Source organism: Exophiala bonariae (genome assembly GCF_035927105.1).
Source record: "Exophiala bonariae strain CCFEE 5792 chromosome Unknown scaffold_19, whole genome shotgun sequence".
Taxonomy (NCBI): Eukaryota; Fungi; Ascomycota; class Eurotiomycetes; order Chaetothyriales; family Herpotrichiellaceae; genus Exophiala; species Exophiala bonariae.
In genome coordinates this window covers 93,227-112,203 of record NW_027042494.1, presented here as the reverse complement: position 1 = coordinate 112,203, position 18,977 = coordinate 93,227, and the positions used below count along the sequence as shown (strand labels likewise).

Here is an 18,977-nt window from a genome sequence, read left to right as displayed (position 1 = left end):
AGGCTCCCATGTTACTCTACCGCCATACCATATCTTCCCTTTTATCACATCTAAACCACACTCACAGCCTACCCAGCGAAATTTGATGTCGGCTCGTCTCTCGGCCAGTGTTCCTGGTCCAAAATTGAATTCCATCGACACAGAATTCCCACCCACTGTGCGGCCTTTTTGTGGTCCAGTTGTGTCGAGGTTTCCGGGCCAGCGGTCTGGAAATCATCGTCACATCATCATACACAGACACTCCAGGGTCATCGACCTGATATCTGTTGTTATTGTTACCGATGAGTCCTTGGGAGCAGATATAGGTAGACCCAATCTGTCTTGATAGAAGTCCCTTCAGCACCACAGGAGAGTGGTCATCCCATAGACGGAGCTGGATGCTAGAAAAAGATCGCACGGGTTTTCTTTTGGAATCGGGCTTGTATTAAGCTCGTCGGTACCTCCGTTCCCATCTAGCGGGAGTTAAGTTTAAATCGTAGTGCCTAAAACTCGGTCTTTGATGCAAGCCAGGTCTCCTCGTATCTGCTCTGGGCCAAGAAGACACCTCGCTCTGCTATGCTATTGAAAATAAGAAACATGGTCATCTATACAAGTATTGAACTCTGCACATAACATCGTCTTTAGACCGACAAGCCACCGTCATCATCACCTTGATCTGCAGTTGCCTCCTCACATCACCGAAGTCCTTCAACACCACCCACACCCATTGTCGGCTTATCGGTTATATCTTGCCAATGTGTCCATGATGTTCTGAACATTCTGTGGCGATTGCTGTGGTCCTCCCCCATACCCCGGTCCACCTCCATACTGACCCTGCTGTTGATGCTGATGCTGCTGCTGTGGTGAGGGGTGCACATATTGGCCTCCTTGGATTTGATGTCGAACTGCATTGCTGAGCAGTCCAGCTAGATCGGGGGCTGGTCGGTCATTTGGTGACATGTTCTTTTGCCCATCCGGCTGTTGACGAAGGTTCGCCAACAATTGTTGAAGGTTCGGAGCTCCTGCAGAGTCAGGTGTCAAAGTAGCTGGACTGTGTGGTAACATCCGGGAGTCATAAGCGGATTGCTGATTGTAATGTTGATAAGAATTTTGCTGCTGTGGTGGAAAGTTTGGTGGGAGTTGTTGTGGGAATTGAGGAGACTGTTGGTGACTATACTGGTTAGGCCCCATCCCGGGACCATAACTTGGAGACACCATCTCTCTCTGTCGTCCCATTCTTCGTTCTTGCTGTCGGGCGTGTGAAACAATATCTGCCGCAATAGGAACGTCGAGATCAACATACTCGTTGAAGTTCACGTTGGACGCACCAGAAGATCGATCAAAAACCTGCAAAGGAATCTTGCTGACATACTGCGTGGCTTGTGTTAGCTTGACAATGGCTGAAACGCCTTCAATAATCTGTCTCTTGACTACACCATTTAAAGGAAGTCTTGGACTTAGCCAGATTGTTGAAGCCCTAAGTCCTTTAGCACGAAATCCTTGCTCGATCCATTGGATAAAGCTTTGAGCGACCGAAGGATCAAGAACCAATAGTTGAACATCTGGGACATCGCGTGAGTCTCGTCGAGGTAGTGGTAAAGAGGCCTCTTCATCATACGGTACTGGTAATGGGGGTGGATATGAAGCGCCGTAAGGTGACCTCGGTCTGCCTTCCGGTCGAAACATTCTTGGACTTTGTGCAGGTGGTCGATAATCGTCAGCAGATCGATAACGATTGGGTGAGGGGGATCTCCCTGAGCGATAATCTTCCCTTCTGTTGACCCGATCATCTCGAAAGTTGTCCATACTGTGGCGACCGTAACGATCATTCTGTCGAGGGCCACGGTCCGGTGAACGTGAGCGGCGTCTTTTGTTTCCCTGGTTGTTTGCATTGCGGGTGTTTTTTTGTGGTTTGGAGACCTCCAGATGAACCTTTCTTCCTCGGATTTCCACACCTTGTTCCGATGCCAAAGCAGATGCGCATGATGAAGCTTCAAGAAATTGCACAAACCCATAAGCTTGCTTGATGGATATTTGGGCTAATCGGCCATGCTTGTGAAACGTGAAAAACAAATCACGCTTGGTTACCTTCTCACTAGGTAGATTGCCCACAAACAGGCGAGATCCTAGAGGAAATTTATCCCAGATACCTTCAGTCACATAACGTCGTTCATCTTCGAGAAATTGGTCATACTTGGCTTGGGTGACGGGTGACATTTTCCGTTCGGGCAAATCGGCGGATCGAACAGGTTCTTGAGGTTGAAAGGGACCGGTGCCGGGATTGGAAAGAGTCGGCGACGACTGAGGAAAGCTCAGACCTGGAGCTTGACCACCATAGCTGGGAGCAGGAGCTTGTTGTGCATCATAGGTAGGCATTTGAGGCATCTCTGGTGGTTGGTAAAGAGCTTGGACGACTTGAGTAGTATCATTAATAGGTTGGGCATAGGTAAGAAAAGTATTTTCTGGGCCATTTTCTTGCGCAGGAGGTTTGGGAGGTAAGCCTGGAACAATGGGTAAATTATGGGTAGTTGGATCTTGGGCAGATGCAGTGGTTGGGGCAGATACAGGGTCTGCAGCAGGAGCAGTAGAAGCAGATTGAGAAATGGTGTCGAGAAGAGACTGATAATCAATCCCGGCCGGACCTGATGAAGGGTTGGGGTTTGCATTGGAGTCTGGGTCTGAGATGCTTTCGGTAATGGATTGTAAAATGTCATGGTTGGAAGAAGAAGGAGCATCTGCCACAGATGGGAGTGCAAGTCCAGGTTCTGACGACGGTTCAGATGGTTCAAATCCAGGCTTGGACAAATCTTGAGTGGGCCCAACTAAATCATGAGCTTGGGATGTAGTTTCATTCCCTGAATATGCAGTAGCATTGGCAAGATTCGACAAGATCGAATCATCTTGAACGGGCGCGGGCGCAGGCGCGGTGGTGGGTGGTGGATCAAAACGAGCATTCTCTTGTTCGGCACCTCTCAGGAAATTCTGAACCGCGTCTTGTTCATCAGAATTGGAATCATTCACTGCGCGGGCAGATTCGGAATAAGGAGAGAAAGTCTGATCATGTGGAATGTTATAGGTTTCAGTATCATTAAAGACCGGATCCATTTGGTTTAGCAGGACTGGGATGTTGGAAGGCTCAGGTAGATGAACTGGACGTGGACTTTCGGGAGTCTGGGATCTACCAAAGCGTTGAGCTTCGATCGGGGGGCTTGTTTCAGTCATGATGAGGTTGGATTCATGGTGCGATGGCTGATAAGGCTGATGGTGGTGGGGGAAAAGATTGGGAAATGGAAAAAAAGGAAAAGGTCAAGATGACCTGAGAATGAGAAGAAGAAGAATGGGTTAAAGGGAACGGGATGGGTTCTTCAGGGATGGATATAGACAAGGGAGATATTGATTGATGGAAGGATGAATTTCAACACCCGATCTGTGGGAGGTTGAGTGTCTGTAGTCTGTGAGAAGCGTGGGAGTGGCAGTCCGGAGCCTGAATGACGGAGGAAATCCAAAGAGCCAGAGAACGGAGGGGAAAGAAAGGAAGTGACGAACGAGGGAAGAGCAAAGACGAGGGAGGAAAGGAGCGAGCAGATCAGGCACACTGGACGCTAACCATGCGCTAGAACCGGACGCTTACCTTGGCCAGGTTAGTCAAACAATAATAGCAAGTGTAGCTCGGATAAGTTTCCTGGTGTAGAACAGAGTAAGTGCTGGTGACGATTTGGGAGGACGGATATCAACATCCACATGAGTTCATGCACCTGCACAATTGTTACAACCCCCTGGACTGCCTTGATGATGCAACCATGGAGAAGTGTTGTTCAAAAGAGACCAGTCCTGGTATCAGCTGAGAATTGTGTCTGGTCGAGCACCCACCGTCGGTCGTCAACCACAACAGATCAACCTGAATTGGATTATGAGGCGACGAGGGACTGGTACAAGAACAAATACTCTCCTGACACGTTGAGCAAGATTGGCGAGGTGTCTTACAGTCGAGCAAGCGGACCAGGTGGTCAAAATGTGAACAAGTAAGACATGATTCATACCGCGGAGCCACCACTACTTGATAGTCTCATACAGATTCCAGAACCAATTCCAAAGCTCAATTGCGTGTACCATTGGACAAACTATTCCCATTGATCCCCGCTGTCCTGCACAAGGGAATTCTCTCCTCACGATATTGTGCCGAAAAGTCCTCGTCCCTCCTCATCCAAGCAGACGAAAGTCGGAAACAGCAGGCCAACAGAGATACTTGCTTTAGAAAATTAAACGATCTGATTGCCGAGGTTTACAGCCATTCTGTGCCTGGGGAGACATCTGAGGAGCAGCAGAAGAAAGTGATCAGGCTACAGAAAGCGGAGAAAGAGGCAAGATTAAAGGCCAAGAAATTGCATTCGAGCAAGAAGCAGACTAGAGGAAAGCCTGGATACGAGTGACACGGTCAAGAGGCGGTTAGCGATCTCAGAATCGATTCTCCCACAGTCTGGATTCCTGGATCGAGACCCTCCTCGTCGATTAATGCTTTCAGCCACGATTGAGCCCATTCGTTCACCTTGCTCTTCTCGCTGGTTTTCTGTGCCTCCCTCAACCTGGTCAACGATTGCTTGAACGCTCGTGGATATTCTGGGTCTGTAACGGCAACAGAGACGAGTGGTGCCCGAATGTAGCATGCGTGGGCCTGCCAGGTTGTGGGATAGGTGGCCAACAGAGGATCGATGATGTGCTTGGTGATGCGCCTGCAAGTGACAGACTGGTCATATTCAAGAATCATGTTGAAAAAGCTCAGTCCAATGTCCGCATCGCCGAAATGAGCCATCGCGGCGTCGTATATAGCCATGGGAATGGCACCGGTCATGGCAGGGGTAGCATCGAGGTTTTCCAGAGCCACTGTATCGATCTTATCGTCTTCTAGATCCGGGTTGATGTCCATAGCCGTCAACCTGGGTAGTTTGAGTAGATCCTCGTTGTCTTGGACCTCTGGGACTTGCTCTGGTCTGTCTGCCCCAATCCCCAGAATTTCCCGTCGAGCTTGGATCTTGGCAATGTATGACATCTCAAGCCTCCCATATTGCACCCACATTGGTCTCACATTCTTGCAGAATCTCAATCCTCGTTGCATGTAACTTCTCGCCTCCGTCATGTCACCATTCTCTTCCACAGCAAATTGGGCGGCGTAGATCCATAATTCGGATTTTGTAGGATGCAAACGTAGGACACTGGTGAAGATCTCCTGCAGTTTCTTGTAGGCTTTTTGTTTTCTGGCAAATTCGATGGTCTGCATCCATAACGCAATATCGCCAGGATGCTTTCGAGTTCCGCGATCCAAGACGAAGAATATGCGTCGCTTGCCGGTATGGGCGGTGGCCTTGATTCCCAGTCTCTTGACCCTCTTACGCCTTAGAGCATCGACATTGATTTCGAACTCGGCATAACGAGCAAAGTCGGTAGGCGTCGAGCCTCGGGCGTTGATTTTGTGTTCAAAGTCGGATCGTTTACGGGCAATGCGGGTGATTTCTTCTGGGGAGAAAATGCCCTTTTTCTCAAATTCTTTGAGCTCGGGGATGGATTGCTCCAGGAAATACCTGGCTTTGTCGCTTGCGGCCGCCATGGAATTGCCAGTGTAGTGGGTATGAAAAGGAACTTGAATTGGTTATGGCAGTAAATTTTAGAGAACGATGAGAGAAGTTTCTCCGCACCCGTGGATCTCTAGTGGGGTAATGATTTAGTGTAGAATTAGTGCATCATTAATCGATTTACAGGGAAGGTTACGCACTCCGAGGCCTAAAAAACAAAAAAGATTGTCTGGCAGGCTGCGGATGTTCAGGGGCAGCAAAGGCAGGTGCGAGTGCGACTGCTCCCTCACGTTCTTTCCCAAGTTGGCTGATCAACACCGAACTCGAATCCACTTCTTCCTCACCTTTCGCCTGTTCTCCCTCTTCGAGATTCCCAATCTCGTACTTCTAGTCATTCTTTATCTACTCATCTTGTTGTGCCCTGTAATGTCGCTGGTCGCCTTTTAAATCTTGGTCCATCTCCGAATCATTTCTCAACATGGCGCCCCGTAAGGACGGGGACGTCATCTTCTCTGTATGTCTCCCCAGATACTACTCGTTTGTCGAGACCTCTCTCAACTCACAATTCATCAGTTTAATGGAAAATACATCTCTTGGAGTCATACCGCCATTGCATACACTGCCTTTCTCAGCGCCCTGTTTGTTGGCTGCGCTCTGCATTACAAAAAGATTGTCCAAAACGAGTGGTATGGATATCCAGAAGAATGGTTTCCTTCTGTCTCCTCTACCATCGGCGATCGATACCCTGAACGTTCCTTCTTCATGCTCTTCATTGCCATCACATCCGGCCCACGATTCGCCCTCGTCGGCCTGTTCTACCTGCTTACTCGAAAACCAAACTCGAGTCTTCCGGGAATCGTCGCAGTCACTGGTGTCATTCGCACTCTGACCTGCGGAGGATGGACCTATATCACATCCACTGACGATCATGATTGGCACGACATTCTCATGATTTCATACATTGTCGCAACACTTCCTTGGACACTTGGATGTCTCGCCTTGAGCCCTCCCAATCCAACTGCCATCAAATATCGAAAGGTCTTGGCTGGTTCTTTCTTCGGTACCCTGGTTCCACTCATCTACTTCTTCATTCAACACAAAGTACACAGGGTTGCTGGTGGTACGGTTTCCTCTTGCACGTCTCTGCGTGGTAATCTCTAATACTTCCCAGCATACACCATCTACGCTTTCTTCGAATGGGCGTTAATTCTGTTCGATGTCGGTTTCGACGCTGTAACCACCCTGGATTTTGGAGCGGTCGAAATCGTCGTTAAAGATGTCAAGGGCATCAGTCGTGGGTATGTGCAAATGCTCCCAAGATATTCAAAAGTACGACTCAGTCGAGCGTTCCACTCGACTCCATTACTGACATTTGACCAGTGATGCGAAAGCGTACAAGGATTCTATCAAGGAAAAAGAGTATGTCAACTCCTACATCTCGGGATTAACCTAACTCTTGCTTAGAAGAGCTTCGCCCTTCATTCAAACGTCCACCTTTGATGGTCCGTACTATTGGCCTGCCGTTCTTGATGCCGCTGCGGACATCTACAATGGCTTTGTTTTCTGGTCCAACCTCACCTCTGTCGGATTACTTGTCTGGTACTTTCCTTTATGGCATATGGGAATCTCCGGATACGAAGCCATGATCATGGTTTCGGTGTCTCCTGTCTTCCTCGGCATCCCTGCCATTCGTTCCCTGGTTATCAAGAACATCCGATGGGTGCACATGTTATCTCTCACAGGTCTTCTTGCGTGGAATGTCAAGGACCCAGCTAACCGTCTTTTCACCATCGGCTTTGCCAACTTCATGGGCTGCTTGGCCTGGACGTCTACATGGTATGCGGAACGAAAAAATTCTTCCCGGCTTCAAGCCAAGATTCTCGCTTGGGGTATTGGCTTGATCCTTTCCAGTATCTCCAAATTCGCGAACGGAACCAACAATCCTATCTGGCCCATCATGAACGCCAGCAATGGTGGTTGGAACAAGACCGGCTTTATTCTGGCGGTGGCCGCAGTGTGGAAATCTACTCAACAAGTCAACACCAGTGGAGGAGATTATGAGCCACCCCACGCCAAGAAAGGTTCCAGTGTCCTGGCAGCATTCGGAATAGGAGGCCTTTTTTTTGCTCTGCAGTCCTTGCTGTCAGACTCCAGCACCATGATCTTGTGGGTGTGGGAAGGCTTTCCAGTACGTGGACCTATGGCCGCTCCCCATGGTGCCGTCACTATTCTAGCGATGAGTTTGGGACTCTTCCTGGGTACCGCATTGCCAGGTTTTTTCGGGTCGTGGACAGCATTTGGATTGGGAGCTGTGGGTGCAGCTTTTCTCACCTACTACAGCAACTGGACCGGATATTATGGTGCTCTAGTTTTGACGGTCTATCTGATGGGCAGCACACCCGTATTGATCACATCAGCCATCCAACACAACCTGGCCATTACTTTTGGATTTGGCCTCTTCGTGTACAACATCATGCTATTATTCCACGTCTGGGTGGTGGCATATGCCTTTGTCCCTGGTGGGCCACTGGTTCGAGAACATACCGACTGGGTGATGATTACAACTACATTGCTGATAGGCGCCGGCGTCTTTTCAGCCTTGATCACCAATTCTGGTCGTCGACAGAAAGGCCCTGCCAGTCCACAAGGACGTAAGCAGTCTGCATATTATCTCCACATTCTTGTTGTCCTTCAATTGCTTAGCGCTTCTATTGCATATCTTCGATTCCCCACCAACGACTATCAACCATATCACAAGGATCAGAAACTGATGACGGCCGGTATTTGGACTATTCATTTCTCGTTGGACAACGACATGTGGTCTTCTGAACGACGAATGAGAGACGCCATCAAGGAACTGGAGCTTGATGTCGTTGGATTGTTGGAGTCCGATAACCAGAGAATTATCATGGGCAATCGAGACACCACTCAATACATTGCCGAGGATCTTGGAATGTATGTGGATTATGGACCGGGTCCCAACAAGCATACGTGGGGTTCGGCACTACTGTCCAAATTCCCCATTCTCAACTCCACCCACCATCTTCTTCCCTCTCCCGTTGGTGAGCTTGCTCCTGCTATCGAAGCCACCCTGGATGTATATGGAACATTGGTGGATGTATTCGTATTCCATTCCGGACAGGAAGAAGATCCCGAAGATCGTCGACTTCAATCCGAGTATCTCGCAAAGGCGATGAAGGCAAGCCCTCGTCCCGCGATCTTATTGAGCTATCTGGTCACCAAGCCCAAGGAAGGAAACTACAACACATATGTAGGAGAGAAGAGCGGTATGCATGACATTGATAGTCGAGATTGGGACAGATGGTGCGAGTATATTCTCTACAAGGATATCAAGCGTGTAGGGTATGCCAGAGTGAGTCGGGGTACTATTACCGACACCGAAATCCAGGTGAGTAACATGTGTGTGATTTTGTGGGCTTTGATACTGACTGCTGTTAGGTGGGCAAATTTGTGGTTGGAGAGGAGCCCAATTATTCTGATGAGAGGATTCCAGAGGAACAGGTCCATCCGTCACGACGATTCCCAGCCTTGTTCCGTGGAGAGGGGGTACGAGGTCATCGATATCATGTGTTTGATGAGCCATGGTATTATGCGTAAACTACCTGGGTATCTACTACTGCTTGTAAAATATGGTACAACTACCCTTTCCAGACGAGTGAATGTTGGTGGTGCAGTAGCTTTGATGTGTATGTGTCACCCGAGAAATCAAGTACTGCTAGTGTCCAAAGCAACCGGGGTTTTCTCTGGTGTTTCCCCAAACTTGTTGTTTTCGTCACACAGGAATTTAATTAATGCTGCATAGTTCCCTCATCGACTTGATGCTTTAGAGGGGTACTAGTACGTACCTTCCGAGGCTGGCCCAGGGCGCTCAGGCTGCTGCTGAAGAGTAGAACGCCAAGACTGTCCAGCATGTGGCAATTCTGCCTGTCAGCTCTAGATCACCCCACGCCGCCAATCACCTTCAAGTCTCAGTTGAAGCGCATGGCGGCTCTCAGCCTTTCTCTCGAAGATGCATGTAATGTTGTCTTTAATTCATACATCCGTAAGCCTGGAACGGAATGGCTGGAACGACTTCTCAATCAGAGACGACACCGGTCCCAGAGGGTGAGAATCATGGTAGAACTCGAAATGCTTCTCTCGCCAATGGCGAGGCTACTGCGGACCAAGCAGAGCCTTCTGACTTGAGCCAAGGGCCCTCGGCTCTCGACGAAGAGAATGGAATTCATGAGCATGAAGGAACACGCAAAGCGTCGAACGATGTTGGTGCGACCGGTATCGTCGAAGATAACGGAACCCATCAGCAAGAAGGACCACACGATGCGTCAAACAATGCTGGTGCTACAAGCATGGTCGAAGACAATGAAAACCAACAGCATGGACGACCACACAATGCGTCGAACAATGCTGGTGCCACTCAAAGACAGGCCGAACCAGGATTGGTTGAGGACGAATTGGCGAGAACACGTTGAAGACAATATGTCATGAGTACGTATGACCGATTCATACAGTCCCAGCTGCCCGAGTATGAATTACTGCGACGCTTGATACAATCGGCGACGGGTGAGCTGGGAAGCTGGTCATCCAAAGACCCTGAACATCTCGTTTTGTCTCAGTACATGAACTTCACCACGCGCAATGATCATCAGTTGATGAATGTGCTTGGAGGATACCATCCAGCAAACGTCGCCCATGCGCCTTATCCCCTGACCTGCTCCTACGTGAACAATGAAGCTCAGTTAGCTGTTCATATTGGGGTCATAGGCAGCTCTTTTCATGTCAATCCTATATTCTACCAACTTGCACTAGAATTCATGGCCTTCCGAATCAGGGAAGTCCCGGACAGCCAGCTAACTCCATTTCGATCCTCATTGTTAGATACTAGCGTTTGCATACTTCCTTGGAGAGGAAATATCATCTTGTTGAGCGAGGCAAGCACGAGATGGGGAGTCGATCCACAACGCTTCGTGGGAAATCGTAAGTCAGTGCTGGTCTTCTTGAGGAGTTAGGCTAACCCCACAGTATTTGGGTTGTTTATAAGTTCGAGGCCCGAATCTTCGATATATATTCCTTACCGGGGCATGGCGTCCGAGCACTTAGCTTGGCATGAGTTCTGTTCAACACTCAGTTTGATTAAGTCTGAGGGCGGTAGGAATATGGGAGAGGTAATTTATGCCCTTGCGCGATGTTGGATTCGATTCCTTTGGAGCCCCCACACTGTTCGCAGCCAATGGAAGCATGGCGCAGTGGACGAACGTGGAACCATCGACTATTTCTCCGAGTTCTCTCATGCAGTCTATGACCTGCAATCTGGCTCCCTTGGCCTATCACGCTGGATCGAGAATCAGAACCCAGCATTTCGAGGCGATCCTGGGGTGCAAAGTTTGCGTTTCAAGAGAGAGTTTGACGCCATTGCGGCGGATGCCGAATGCCTTAAAGACCGACTCAATCGTTTCGTTGGAATAAGTTCGCTTTCTGCATCACGATTGTCTATCGAGGAATCTAGACGAGGCATCGAGGTCTCCAAACGAGCCATGGACGTTGGCGTGAGAGCCGAGAGACAGGCACATGCCATCGGTCGCCTGACCCAACTTGCCTTTGTTTTCCTCCCGTTGACCTTTGTGACGGGGGTATTTGGCATGAATATTGAATCCTTCAAAGACGGTGCTCCCCTTTGGAAATTCTGGATCACTCTGGCTCTGATTGCAATTCCCGCCTTCATTTTCGGACTACAAACTGCGCAAGCAGAGTTACTGGACCGAATCAAAAAGGTTTCTAGAGCCGCTAGGAGGAGGATGATTATGGGCACGCCCGGGGAAGACTTCAGGTATCTGGGCGGAGAGTACATGGAAGACTGGATCATCAGTGGAAGTGCACGTGCATCCGACAGGCTAAGGAACAACTCGGCCCCTGCGAGTGCCGGATACATCCCGAATTACAGGGAATTCATTCAGAGATCGAGGCTCCTCTATGTATTGCTTGGAGTGGGAGTTTGGGCTGCTGTCAGGACTGCCGTCGGGTCTGCCCTCAGGAGACTGGGACAGAAATTGAGCAGAGCTGACAATGCGGATCGAGTGTTTGAGTAGGGAATATAGCTTTTGGATAATCTGGTTGATATTGCCTGGTCCATGTGCCCACTGCTGCTCTGGATGGATAAAGGGTTGTAGGCAGTCCAAACGATGGGCCATACTGGCAGTGTAACGCAGTTGGTTACCCAGGCACGGATCTGCTCACTGAAGAGTACTGTCTAGTTTATCTTCATCAACAGCCCTTTAGCAAGCCTGCTCCGACTACAGTATAAAGCCATGCCAAAAGGTCCTCTATTTTGGTGAAATGTCTACCAGAGGTTATCTAGGCGGCGACTGTCCCAAGTGGAGCCACGATAACGGATGCGATTGAATGCGGGGCAATTATGACTCTATCGTGACTGCATGTCAATGACAGTGCATGACTCTAACTCGTACTGAAACATCGTCTGCAGTTGCTTCTGTTCTTGTTCCTGTTCCTTACATACTACACACATCCTCCCTCCAAGTCGAGTCTCGGCTATCTCACAAACACTTGTTCCGTTTGCCATCTCCCATTTCCAATACAATCACCTTCCCTTTGTCCTTTCCATCCCATCTTTCCCTCCTATTCACCACCTGCACTCACTCTCCCAACATCATGTCCGACCCATCCAATCCTCCTCCCGGCTCTCGAGCCATCAAGATCCCAATCTATGCCAAATCCACCAGAGGAGATTACACCACCACTTCGAATCAACCACGCCGCAGTGGCCGCTATGCCAAACAAAGCGAACGAGCTGATTCCGATGCTGGGCCATCTTCCCTAGGTTCCGATCATGACTCCTCCTGGTCCTACAGCCCTCTCCCAGACCGGCCACAGAATACCCTTCAAGCAGTAGCCTCACCTCAAGACAACCGCCGGTTTCCCTTCACCCCTTCGACTTCAGTAGACGCTGGCCCGGAAAGGAAAGATAAGCAAAAATCCACCGCCAACACCAACGGCTCGTCACCTCCATCCACCATGCCCAACCTCTTCAACCCATCCTCTTCCCCACTGGGACCCTCAATGCTGGCCTCAAGCTCCTACAAGTCCATCAACTTGAACTCTCACCATGATGATCCAGATGAGCCACCGCGTCTCATTACCTATACCAAGCACAGCCAAGGCTTCACATGGAATGATGAATTGTTCCTACCCAGTTATCTTCTCGGCCGATATGGTGAACGAGGACGAAAGAAGCAATACGATGGTGACTTCGGTGATGATGATTACTGTCCCGTCGCGGAAATCTTTGTCACCGATGAAGAGGCTGAGGCTATGATGCCATGAACGAGTTTTACATACACAAATATTGATATTACTTCTACAATAAGCGAACAGTTATACTATGAAACGATGATGAACGGGCTATGGATATTGGGATCGAGTGGAATTCAAATGGGCGTCGTATTGGTTTTCACGAGAACGGGCATGCGGCTACGGGTGGGATCAGATTGAGGCACTATTGGAGTAGGATTAAGAATATTCGAGGGATGCAAATCGATACGACCACAGCGGAGCGGCAGGCTTTCACTCTCGGGGACTAAGAGATACGGCGAATAGTGCGAACGTGGATCACTTTGTCCACCACACGAACGACGGCCAGGATATGCTACTCTTGTTCTCTACTCACTTTCTTTGTTTGATATAGCAGATGAGCACACATCCAGGGCCCAATTCGGCCACTGGGAATTCTCGGTTCATCATTGTTAACACAAGTCGGCTGGCGCAGCAAGAACCACGGATGGTTACACGGATGGATTTTAGACATGGTTTGGTGTGGCGGCCCTTTGTTTTTCTCGAGACTGGTTCTCTTGGAACATTGGACAGGACTTGCAATACCTTGGACCCTTCAGTGGGATAAGCCGTGCGTTATGCATACGATCGATACTGCTTTTTGGATAGAACCTACTAATATCCATGCATTAATTTGGAGATGGCTTCCATATATCACTTTATCAACTGATGCATTGCTGACTTGACCTCGGCTCAAAGTACCAGGAGCGTATAGGAGTATCGCTAGCGATTGATTTATGTTCCCCATCGACCAATTCTCACCACAGACACTTGACTAAGCAACTGAACCCATTATTGTCAGTCTCGATGACAAGGGCAAGTCTTATAAGAGCGGCCCTTTCTTGAACATGATCAGTCTCCTGGGAAGAAGCTGATCGTGTACTAAAATTACGTAAGTTCTCAGCGTTTCTTCCCATCGTCCTTGCACTGCCCACCATAGCGCTTTTAGACCTTGGCCACATCATGGCTCCCACTCCCTGTAACAAGACCAGGATCCGTTGTAATGACTCACGAAAATGGTGACTAGGTAGAGTGAAGAACACCATTCATCGAGGATATCATATTCAGTAAATGATGGACATGTCCTAACTCCCTCCAGGAGATGACGCGACTCTGATCGATGGTGACGAAGTAAAAGCCACAGAACACAAGTCAACTTGTCTCTTTTTATATACAGTCGGCTGGTATTGCACTCTTCTTCAGAGAACAACGCCCAATCATGTCAATCACAATTGGCACCGAAGCAGACGCGCAAAACTACGCGCAGGTCAATCAGGCATCATGGGATGCACGCGCTGAGGCAGTATGTGCCGCTCTCATCGCACCACCCCGTTCCAAATTCTGACCATATCAATTCGATCCCGACAGCACGCCCAAAGCGCAATGTACAATCTCGCGGCCTACCGAGCTGATACTAACTATATCTCCGACATCGTGCGCTTCGACCTTCCGCGCCTCCCGCCCCTACAAGACATGCGCATCGTGCATCTGCAGTGCCATATCGGGACGGACACCCTCTCCCTCGCCCGTCTCGGCGCCGCATCTGTCACCGGGCTAGATTTCTCACCCGAGTCACTGAAGCAAGCGCGCCTTCTGGCCGACTCGGTACCTGATCCCAGTGGGTGGAAAGTCAGCTACGTCCAAGGCGACGTCTACGATTCCGTGGCGCTTCTCGGTCGCGAAGCATTCGACCTCGTCTTCACGGGCATTGGCGCGCTGTGCTGGCTGCCCAGTGTAGAACGCTGGGCGAACGTCGTCGCCGATCTATTGAAGCCTGGAGGCCGCTTCTTCATCCGTGAGGGCCACCCCATCTTGTGGGGACTTGACGATTCGAATGTGACTGAGACGTATCCCGCCGAACAGCTGCGGGTGATTTATCCATATTTCGAGAGTGGATTGCCGCTCGTCACGGCTGAGGGGTTGAGTTATGTGGATGATGATGTGGCTACCGGAACAGACGTGGACAACGTTGAGGAAGCTCCAAGTGCAGCAGTACTAGATCCTCAAGGGACGCTCGCTAGTCCCACACCTGCGAAGAGAACAATAGAATTCAACCACGGACTCGCGGAGACCGTCCAGGCATTGATAAACAGTGGCTTGCGCATCACGTTGGTTGAGGAACATGACTCCGTGCCGTGGAATGCATTGCGTGGGAGGATGGAGAAGGCGGAGTTAGGAGAATATCGTCTTCTGCAGGGGAGGGAGAGGATCCCGCTGACTTATACTATTGTAGCGTTCAAAGAGTAGGTGGCGGTAAGCGCCTCCTTCGTGGGAAATAGACACTACCGAAAGTTTCGTGGTGTTGAATGGCGAGATTTAGGCGAGCCAAAAGACGTCGTGGAACACTATGAATCTTCATGCAGAGGTGGACGTCCAATACTTACATCGCGCAATTGCAGAGTCTAGATGATGACATATAGCGAAGTATCATCCTCTTCGAAATGGGACTCATTTTAGCGTCATTACAAAGCACTATGGTTGTCTTTCATAAGCATATCTAACTCAATTGTGAAGGGAGCTCTTCCCTGGAAAGCTGAAAGCTTAAGCCATCCGTAACTATGCCAGAACTGCTTCCCGCCAACTCCTGGGATTGATAGGACAATCACTCTCCCCGTCCCTTCCCTCACAACGTCGTCGTAGTCCCAATACTCTGCGCGGCATGGACCGCAACATCAATGTCCTCCTCGACCGTGCCGCCACTCACACCCACCGCACCGATGAAATAGCCCTCCGGATCGAAAATCGGCTGCCCACCACCAAAGACAACGGTGCCACCATTCGTCTGCTCGATGCCGTAGATGTCGCCGCCCGGCTGACTCCGGTTCAACAGTGCGTTGTTCGGGATCCCGTTGTACAGGACCACGGTCTTGGCCTTCTTCTGGCTGATGTCGATGCTCCCGAGGAACGCGTTGTCCATGTGGATGAAGCCGATGAGGAAGGCCGAGGGGTCGAGCACCGCGATGTTTTGCTGGACGCTGTGGGGTTGGGGCGAGAGCGCGTTAGTTATCTGGATGTGAGGTCGTCTTTGGACTGATAAAAGGTGGGAGACTCTACCCTATCTCGACTGATCGCTCAATCCCGGCATTCAGCACCGCCAGTGCCTGTGTCTGGTTGATGTAGTGTCTTTGAGCAGGCGTAGAGCCCCAGCCCTGCGTGGCGGTCCGGTTCACCGTCTGTGATGCTGCAGTGGTTGCCATTGCAAGTAGGAGTAGAGATGGGAGCTTTGGAAGTGGTGGGAAGGAGGAGGATGACACTCGTTTTTAACCACAGGTAAGCGAGCGAGCAGATGACTGGGAGATGAACAGAGCAGCTCAAAGGATACGCAGCTAGCTAGCTAGGCGAGCTTTCCTCCCCCCCCCTCGTTCCTCACCCTGCTTCACAACCTACCTACTTATTCTCTTTCCTCGTCCCCCGGGAATGGTCCAATGTATGTCATTAAAAGCTTCCCAACCCCTCATCGGTGGTAAGCCCGCTTTTCAAGAATGTCAAGGACGTCTCGAAGTCCGTGAGGCCGGCGGGTCGACGAGACAAGCAGAAAACTCCGGGCATGGGGTACCCTGGTGCATTACTGGCGCATGATGGTCTGGTTGTACATCTGGTGAATGTGAATCCGGGATGTGTGCGGATGACGTCTAGATACCTCACTTCAGGTACTCCATGGGGAAAAAAGAGGGTTTGCGGGGTGATATTGTGGAGATGGGGCGACCCTTTCATCCGCCCTTCCCCGTCCTGGTAGTATTTTCACGGGACATGACCGGTCGAGGGATTTCAGGTACTTATCCCGCTTTCGCAGGTCATTGGGCCCCGAAGGAATATAGTTCGTCTGGACCTTGAGTCCAGATTGTGATCTACCAAGGGGTCGACATGTTGAAGGTTTCGCTCGTTCCGGATCTAGTGATACATTGCCATTTCTTTTTCGTTGAGAATGACATGGCGTACCACCGGAGTCTGTTCAGAGCGGGCATCTTTTGTGGTACGAGAACTTAGGTCAGTTCCACAATTGTCGAAAGATTGGATACTCGTCCCCAGTTACGAGCGGGATGATATTCATCGTGGCAAAACTGTCGACGCTTTCGGGCTCGAGTGCCATGAATGCAAGGCCTGCGCGTTTTTGCACGGTATTGACACTGAAGCTTCCAAGAGGCAGTCGAACGTGCTTCATGATAGGTCTCGTTGTTATGTTCGCGCGGATGCAGCCTTCGTCATATTCGGTATCTATTTCGACGGAAGTGACCTTCAATATCTCGACCTCACCAGAAAACGCATGATCCAGAGTTTGTACTTCAATGCCATTCGCTTCAAGTCTGCTGGTTAGTTCAGACCATGCTTTCGGGATCAGGTAGGCTCGTGGTCTTTTTCGGCTGAATTGTGGTCTCAGTTTTGTCGTGCTTTTCAAGGTGGTGGGGACATCGACGAGGTTATTTGTTCGAAGATCGAAGAATGGCAATGTACAATCAACCATTTCAGGGATGTCAGTGATAATGATATCTTCCTTACTGGTTATGAAGGATTGGGAGGCCCCCTCGAGCTTCAGATGGATCTCATCAGCATGTTGAACTGTGGTTGAGATTATGGCCTCGAGCATTTTGAGACCAGTAAACGTCCTTCGGGCGAAATGTTGATCGGCGATACCGATCCCACGTGTTTCACAGAGGATTGCCACTGTCTGAGTGAGTCCCCAAGCATTACGTGTAATGCAAGCCTCACTGCCTGCTTCGCTAAAATTTAAAAGTCCGTCTGCAGCAGCATCTCTGAGGCCAGTTGAGTAAGGCGCCCATCGCAGTCCTGCATCTTCCAACGCAGTAGCAATACTCTTTACAAAGAGTTCCTCGGATAAAGCGCGGATGTCTGAATGGATGTTGAGATTTTTTCCGACAGCGAACTGGCCATCTAGGATCCGAACATATCGTTCTGCATACCTAGCCTTGGCGCTGAACTCGTGCATGTCCACAGCAACATGTGGAGCAAATGAGTTGAAAAGAGATTTGATGCTCCTGGTTTGTGCCGAGCGCAATCTGATATGGTCTCTTGCAGGATCGAAATTTGTGGCAAAGCGTCGTTGGAAGTACGCAACACCGTCTGGATTGTATCTTGGCACTATCAGGATATCCAGGTTCTGTAGCATTGATAAAGTTTGACCGGGATTTGTGTCGAGCTTTCCCAGAAGTGCTAGGATTGATTGATCGCTTGCTGGTTCATCCCCGTGGGTTGCTCCTTGAATCCAAAGACGGAGCTTTCTAGGGTCCTTCGGTAAAGATCGAGTAGGCTTGGAGGACGCAGATAGTACCACATAGGGTATGTTTCTACCCTCTTCGGATCTCAAAGTTGTCTTGTCGTATGTCATACAGTCGTTACGACCATCCAGCTCATCGAGAAATTGGTCTAACTTGTCAGCTTCCAAACTAAACTCACGTGTGAAGAATAATCACCAAGAACGAGATCCTCCGTGGGGCCAGAAGTTCCATTTCCAAAAGTGGCCGGAATCGTTTTGGGAGATCTGAAGGCAGGAGACAAGAGTGAAATTCCCGGGTCTGGAAAGTGACCGGCGATGACTGGATTGTCCTTGATGACAAAAGGAGCATTGTAGCCATAGTTCTTTGGCTGAAAACAAGCTGTTAGAGCTGTGATCTCTCGACGAAAAAATCCATCCGATTAAGTATCAGAGATACCACTAGGAGGGTTTCGATGGCTTTAATGCTTCAAGCTGGATTTTACTCAATTGGACCATCATTGAGGTGTGATGTCGGACCTACCTTGCGTGGCATTCTGGATCTCTCTCTCAGAGCTCAAGTAATGTGAGGAACGGATTCTTAGGCTGTTGTTCCTCGTACGCCGTGTCTCAAGGAAATTCCACCTCGCTCTCTACACACGGAAGGTAGATTAGGCAGGAACAGGAGCATTAAGAAAACCCGATGATTATCAGTCGAGAAAGGGTATCATTCACGTTCCGTGGAAGAAATTGAAGATTAAATAGTGGGAAGTTTGAATATCACGTGGCTGTGATGAACAGCATCACCTAAAGGCAACCAACTATACACGAAAAGACGTCATGAAATTTTTGACCAGATA

General features: G+C 49.7%; 10 protein-coding genes across 10 annotated transcripts; 6 read left to right on the top strand and 4 right to left on the bottom strand.

Moving 5' to 3' along the window:
- Nucleotides 1-714: 714 nt before the first annotated feature.
- On the bottom strand, nucleotides 715-3,201 carry LTR84_004272 (uncharacterized protein; the record flags this gene model as incomplete). The annotated part of the gene is made up of 1 exon (XM_064847849.1): nucleotides 715-3,201. One exon carries the CDS (start codon nucleotides 3,199-3,201, stop codon nucleotides 715-717), a length of 2,487 nt encoding a protein of 828 aa, XP_064704388.1.
- A 570-nt stretch (nucleotides 3,202-3,771) lies between these two features.
- LTR84_004271 (uncharacterized protein) lies at nucleotides 3,772-4,409 on the top strand (the record flags this gene model as incomplete). Its single annotated transcript, XM_064847848.1, has 2 exons — nucleotides 3,772-4,001; nucleotides 4,061-4,409. The coding sequence occupies 2 exons, from the start codon at nucleotides 3,772-3,774 to the stop codon at nucleotides 4,407-4,409; spliced, it is 579 nt and encodes a 192-aa protein (XP_064704387.1).
- Nucleotides 4,410-4,414: 5 nt separating this feature from the next.
- On the bottom strand, nucleotides 4,415-5,581 carry LTR84_004270 (uncharacterized protein; the record flags this gene model as incomplete). The annotated part of the gene is made up of 1 exon (XM_064847847.1): nucleotides 4,415-5,581. The coding sequence occupies one exon, from the start codon at nucleotides 5,579-5,581 to the stop codon at nucleotides 4,415-4,417; it is 1,167 nt and encodes a 388-aa protein (XP_064704386.1).
- A 443-nt stretch (nucleotides 5,582-6,024) lies between these two features.
- On the top strand, nucleotides 6,025-9,164 carry LTR84_004269 (uncharacterized protein; the record flags this gene model as incomplete). The annotated part of the gene is made up of 6 exons (XM_064847846.1): nucleotides 6,025-6,060; nucleotides 6,120-6,666; nucleotides 6,718-6,844; nucleotides 6,927-6,965; nucleotides 7,011-8,955; nucleotides 9,006-9,164. The coding sequence occupies 6 exons, from the start codon at nucleotides 6,025-6,027 to the stop codon at nucleotides 9,162-9,164; spliced, it is 2,853 nt and encodes a 950-aa protein (XP_064704385.1).
- Nucleotides 9,165-9,625: 461 nt separating this feature from the next.
- Nucleotides 9,626-10,036, top strand: LTR84_004268 (uncharacterized protein; the record flags this gene model as incomplete). The annotated part of the gene is made up of 1 exon (XM_064847845.1): nucleotides 9,626-10,036. One exon carries the CDS (start codon nucleotides 9,626-9,628, stop codon nucleotides 10,034-10,036), a length of 411 nt encoding a protein of 136 aa, XP_064704384.1.
- Nucleotides 10,037-10,048: 12 nt separating this feature from the next.
- On the top strand, nucleotides 10,049-11,650 carry LTR84_004267 (uncharacterized protein; the record flags this gene model as incomplete). The annotated part of the gene is made up of 2 exons (XM_064847844.1): nucleotides 10,049-10,302; nucleotides 10,792-11,650. The coding sequence occupies 2 exons, from the start codon at nucleotides 10,049-10,051 to the stop codon at nucleotides 11,648-11,650; spliced, it is 1,113 nt and encodes a 370-aa protein (XP_064704383.1).
- A 580-nt stretch (nucleotides 11,651-12,230) lies between these two features.
- Nucleotides 12,231-12,902, top strand: LTR84_004266 (uncharacterized protein; the record flags this gene model as incomplete). Its single annotated transcript, XM_064847843.1, has 1 exon — nucleotides 12,231-12,902. The coding sequence occupies one exon, from the start codon at nucleotides 12,231-12,233 to the stop codon at nucleotides 12,900-12,902; it is 672 nt and encodes a 223-aa protein (XP_064704382.1).
- Nucleotides 12,903-14,127: 1,225 nt separating this feature from the next.
- LTR84_004265 (uncharacterized protein) lies at nucleotides 14,128-15,155 on the top strand (the record flags this gene model as incomplete). The annotated part of the gene is made up of 2 exons (XM_064847842.1): nucleotides 14,128-14,211; nucleotides 14,277-15,155. 2 exons carry the CDS (start codon nucleotides 14,128-14,130, stop codon nucleotides 15,153-15,155), a joined length of 963 nt encoding a protein of 320 aa, XP_064704381.1.
- A 376-nt stretch (nucleotides 15,156-15,531) lies between these two features.
- LTR84_004264 (uncharacterized protein) lies at nucleotides 15,532-16,105 on the bottom strand (the record flags this gene model as incomplete). The annotated part of the gene is made up of 2 exons (XM_064847841.1): nucleotides 15,532-15,883; nucleotides 15,963-16,105. The coding sequence occupies 2 exons, from the start codon at nucleotides 16,103-16,105 to the stop codon at nucleotides 15,532-15,534; spliced, it is 495 nt and encodes a 164-aa protein (XP_064704380.1).
- Nucleotides 16,106-16,896: 791 nt separating this feature from the next.
- LTR84_004263 (uncharacterized protein) lies at nucleotides 16,897-18,673 on the bottom strand (the record flags this gene model as incomplete). The annotated part of the gene is made up of 3 exons (XM_064847840.1): nucleotides 16,897-18,290; nucleotides 18,338-18,509; nucleotides 18,662-18,673. The coding sequence occupies 3 exons, from the start codon at nucleotides 18,671-18,673 to the stop codon at nucleotides 16,897-16,899; spliced, it is 1,578 nt and encodes a 525-aa protein (XP_064704379.1).
- Between the last annotated feature and the right edge of the window lie 304 nt (nucleotides 18,674-18,977).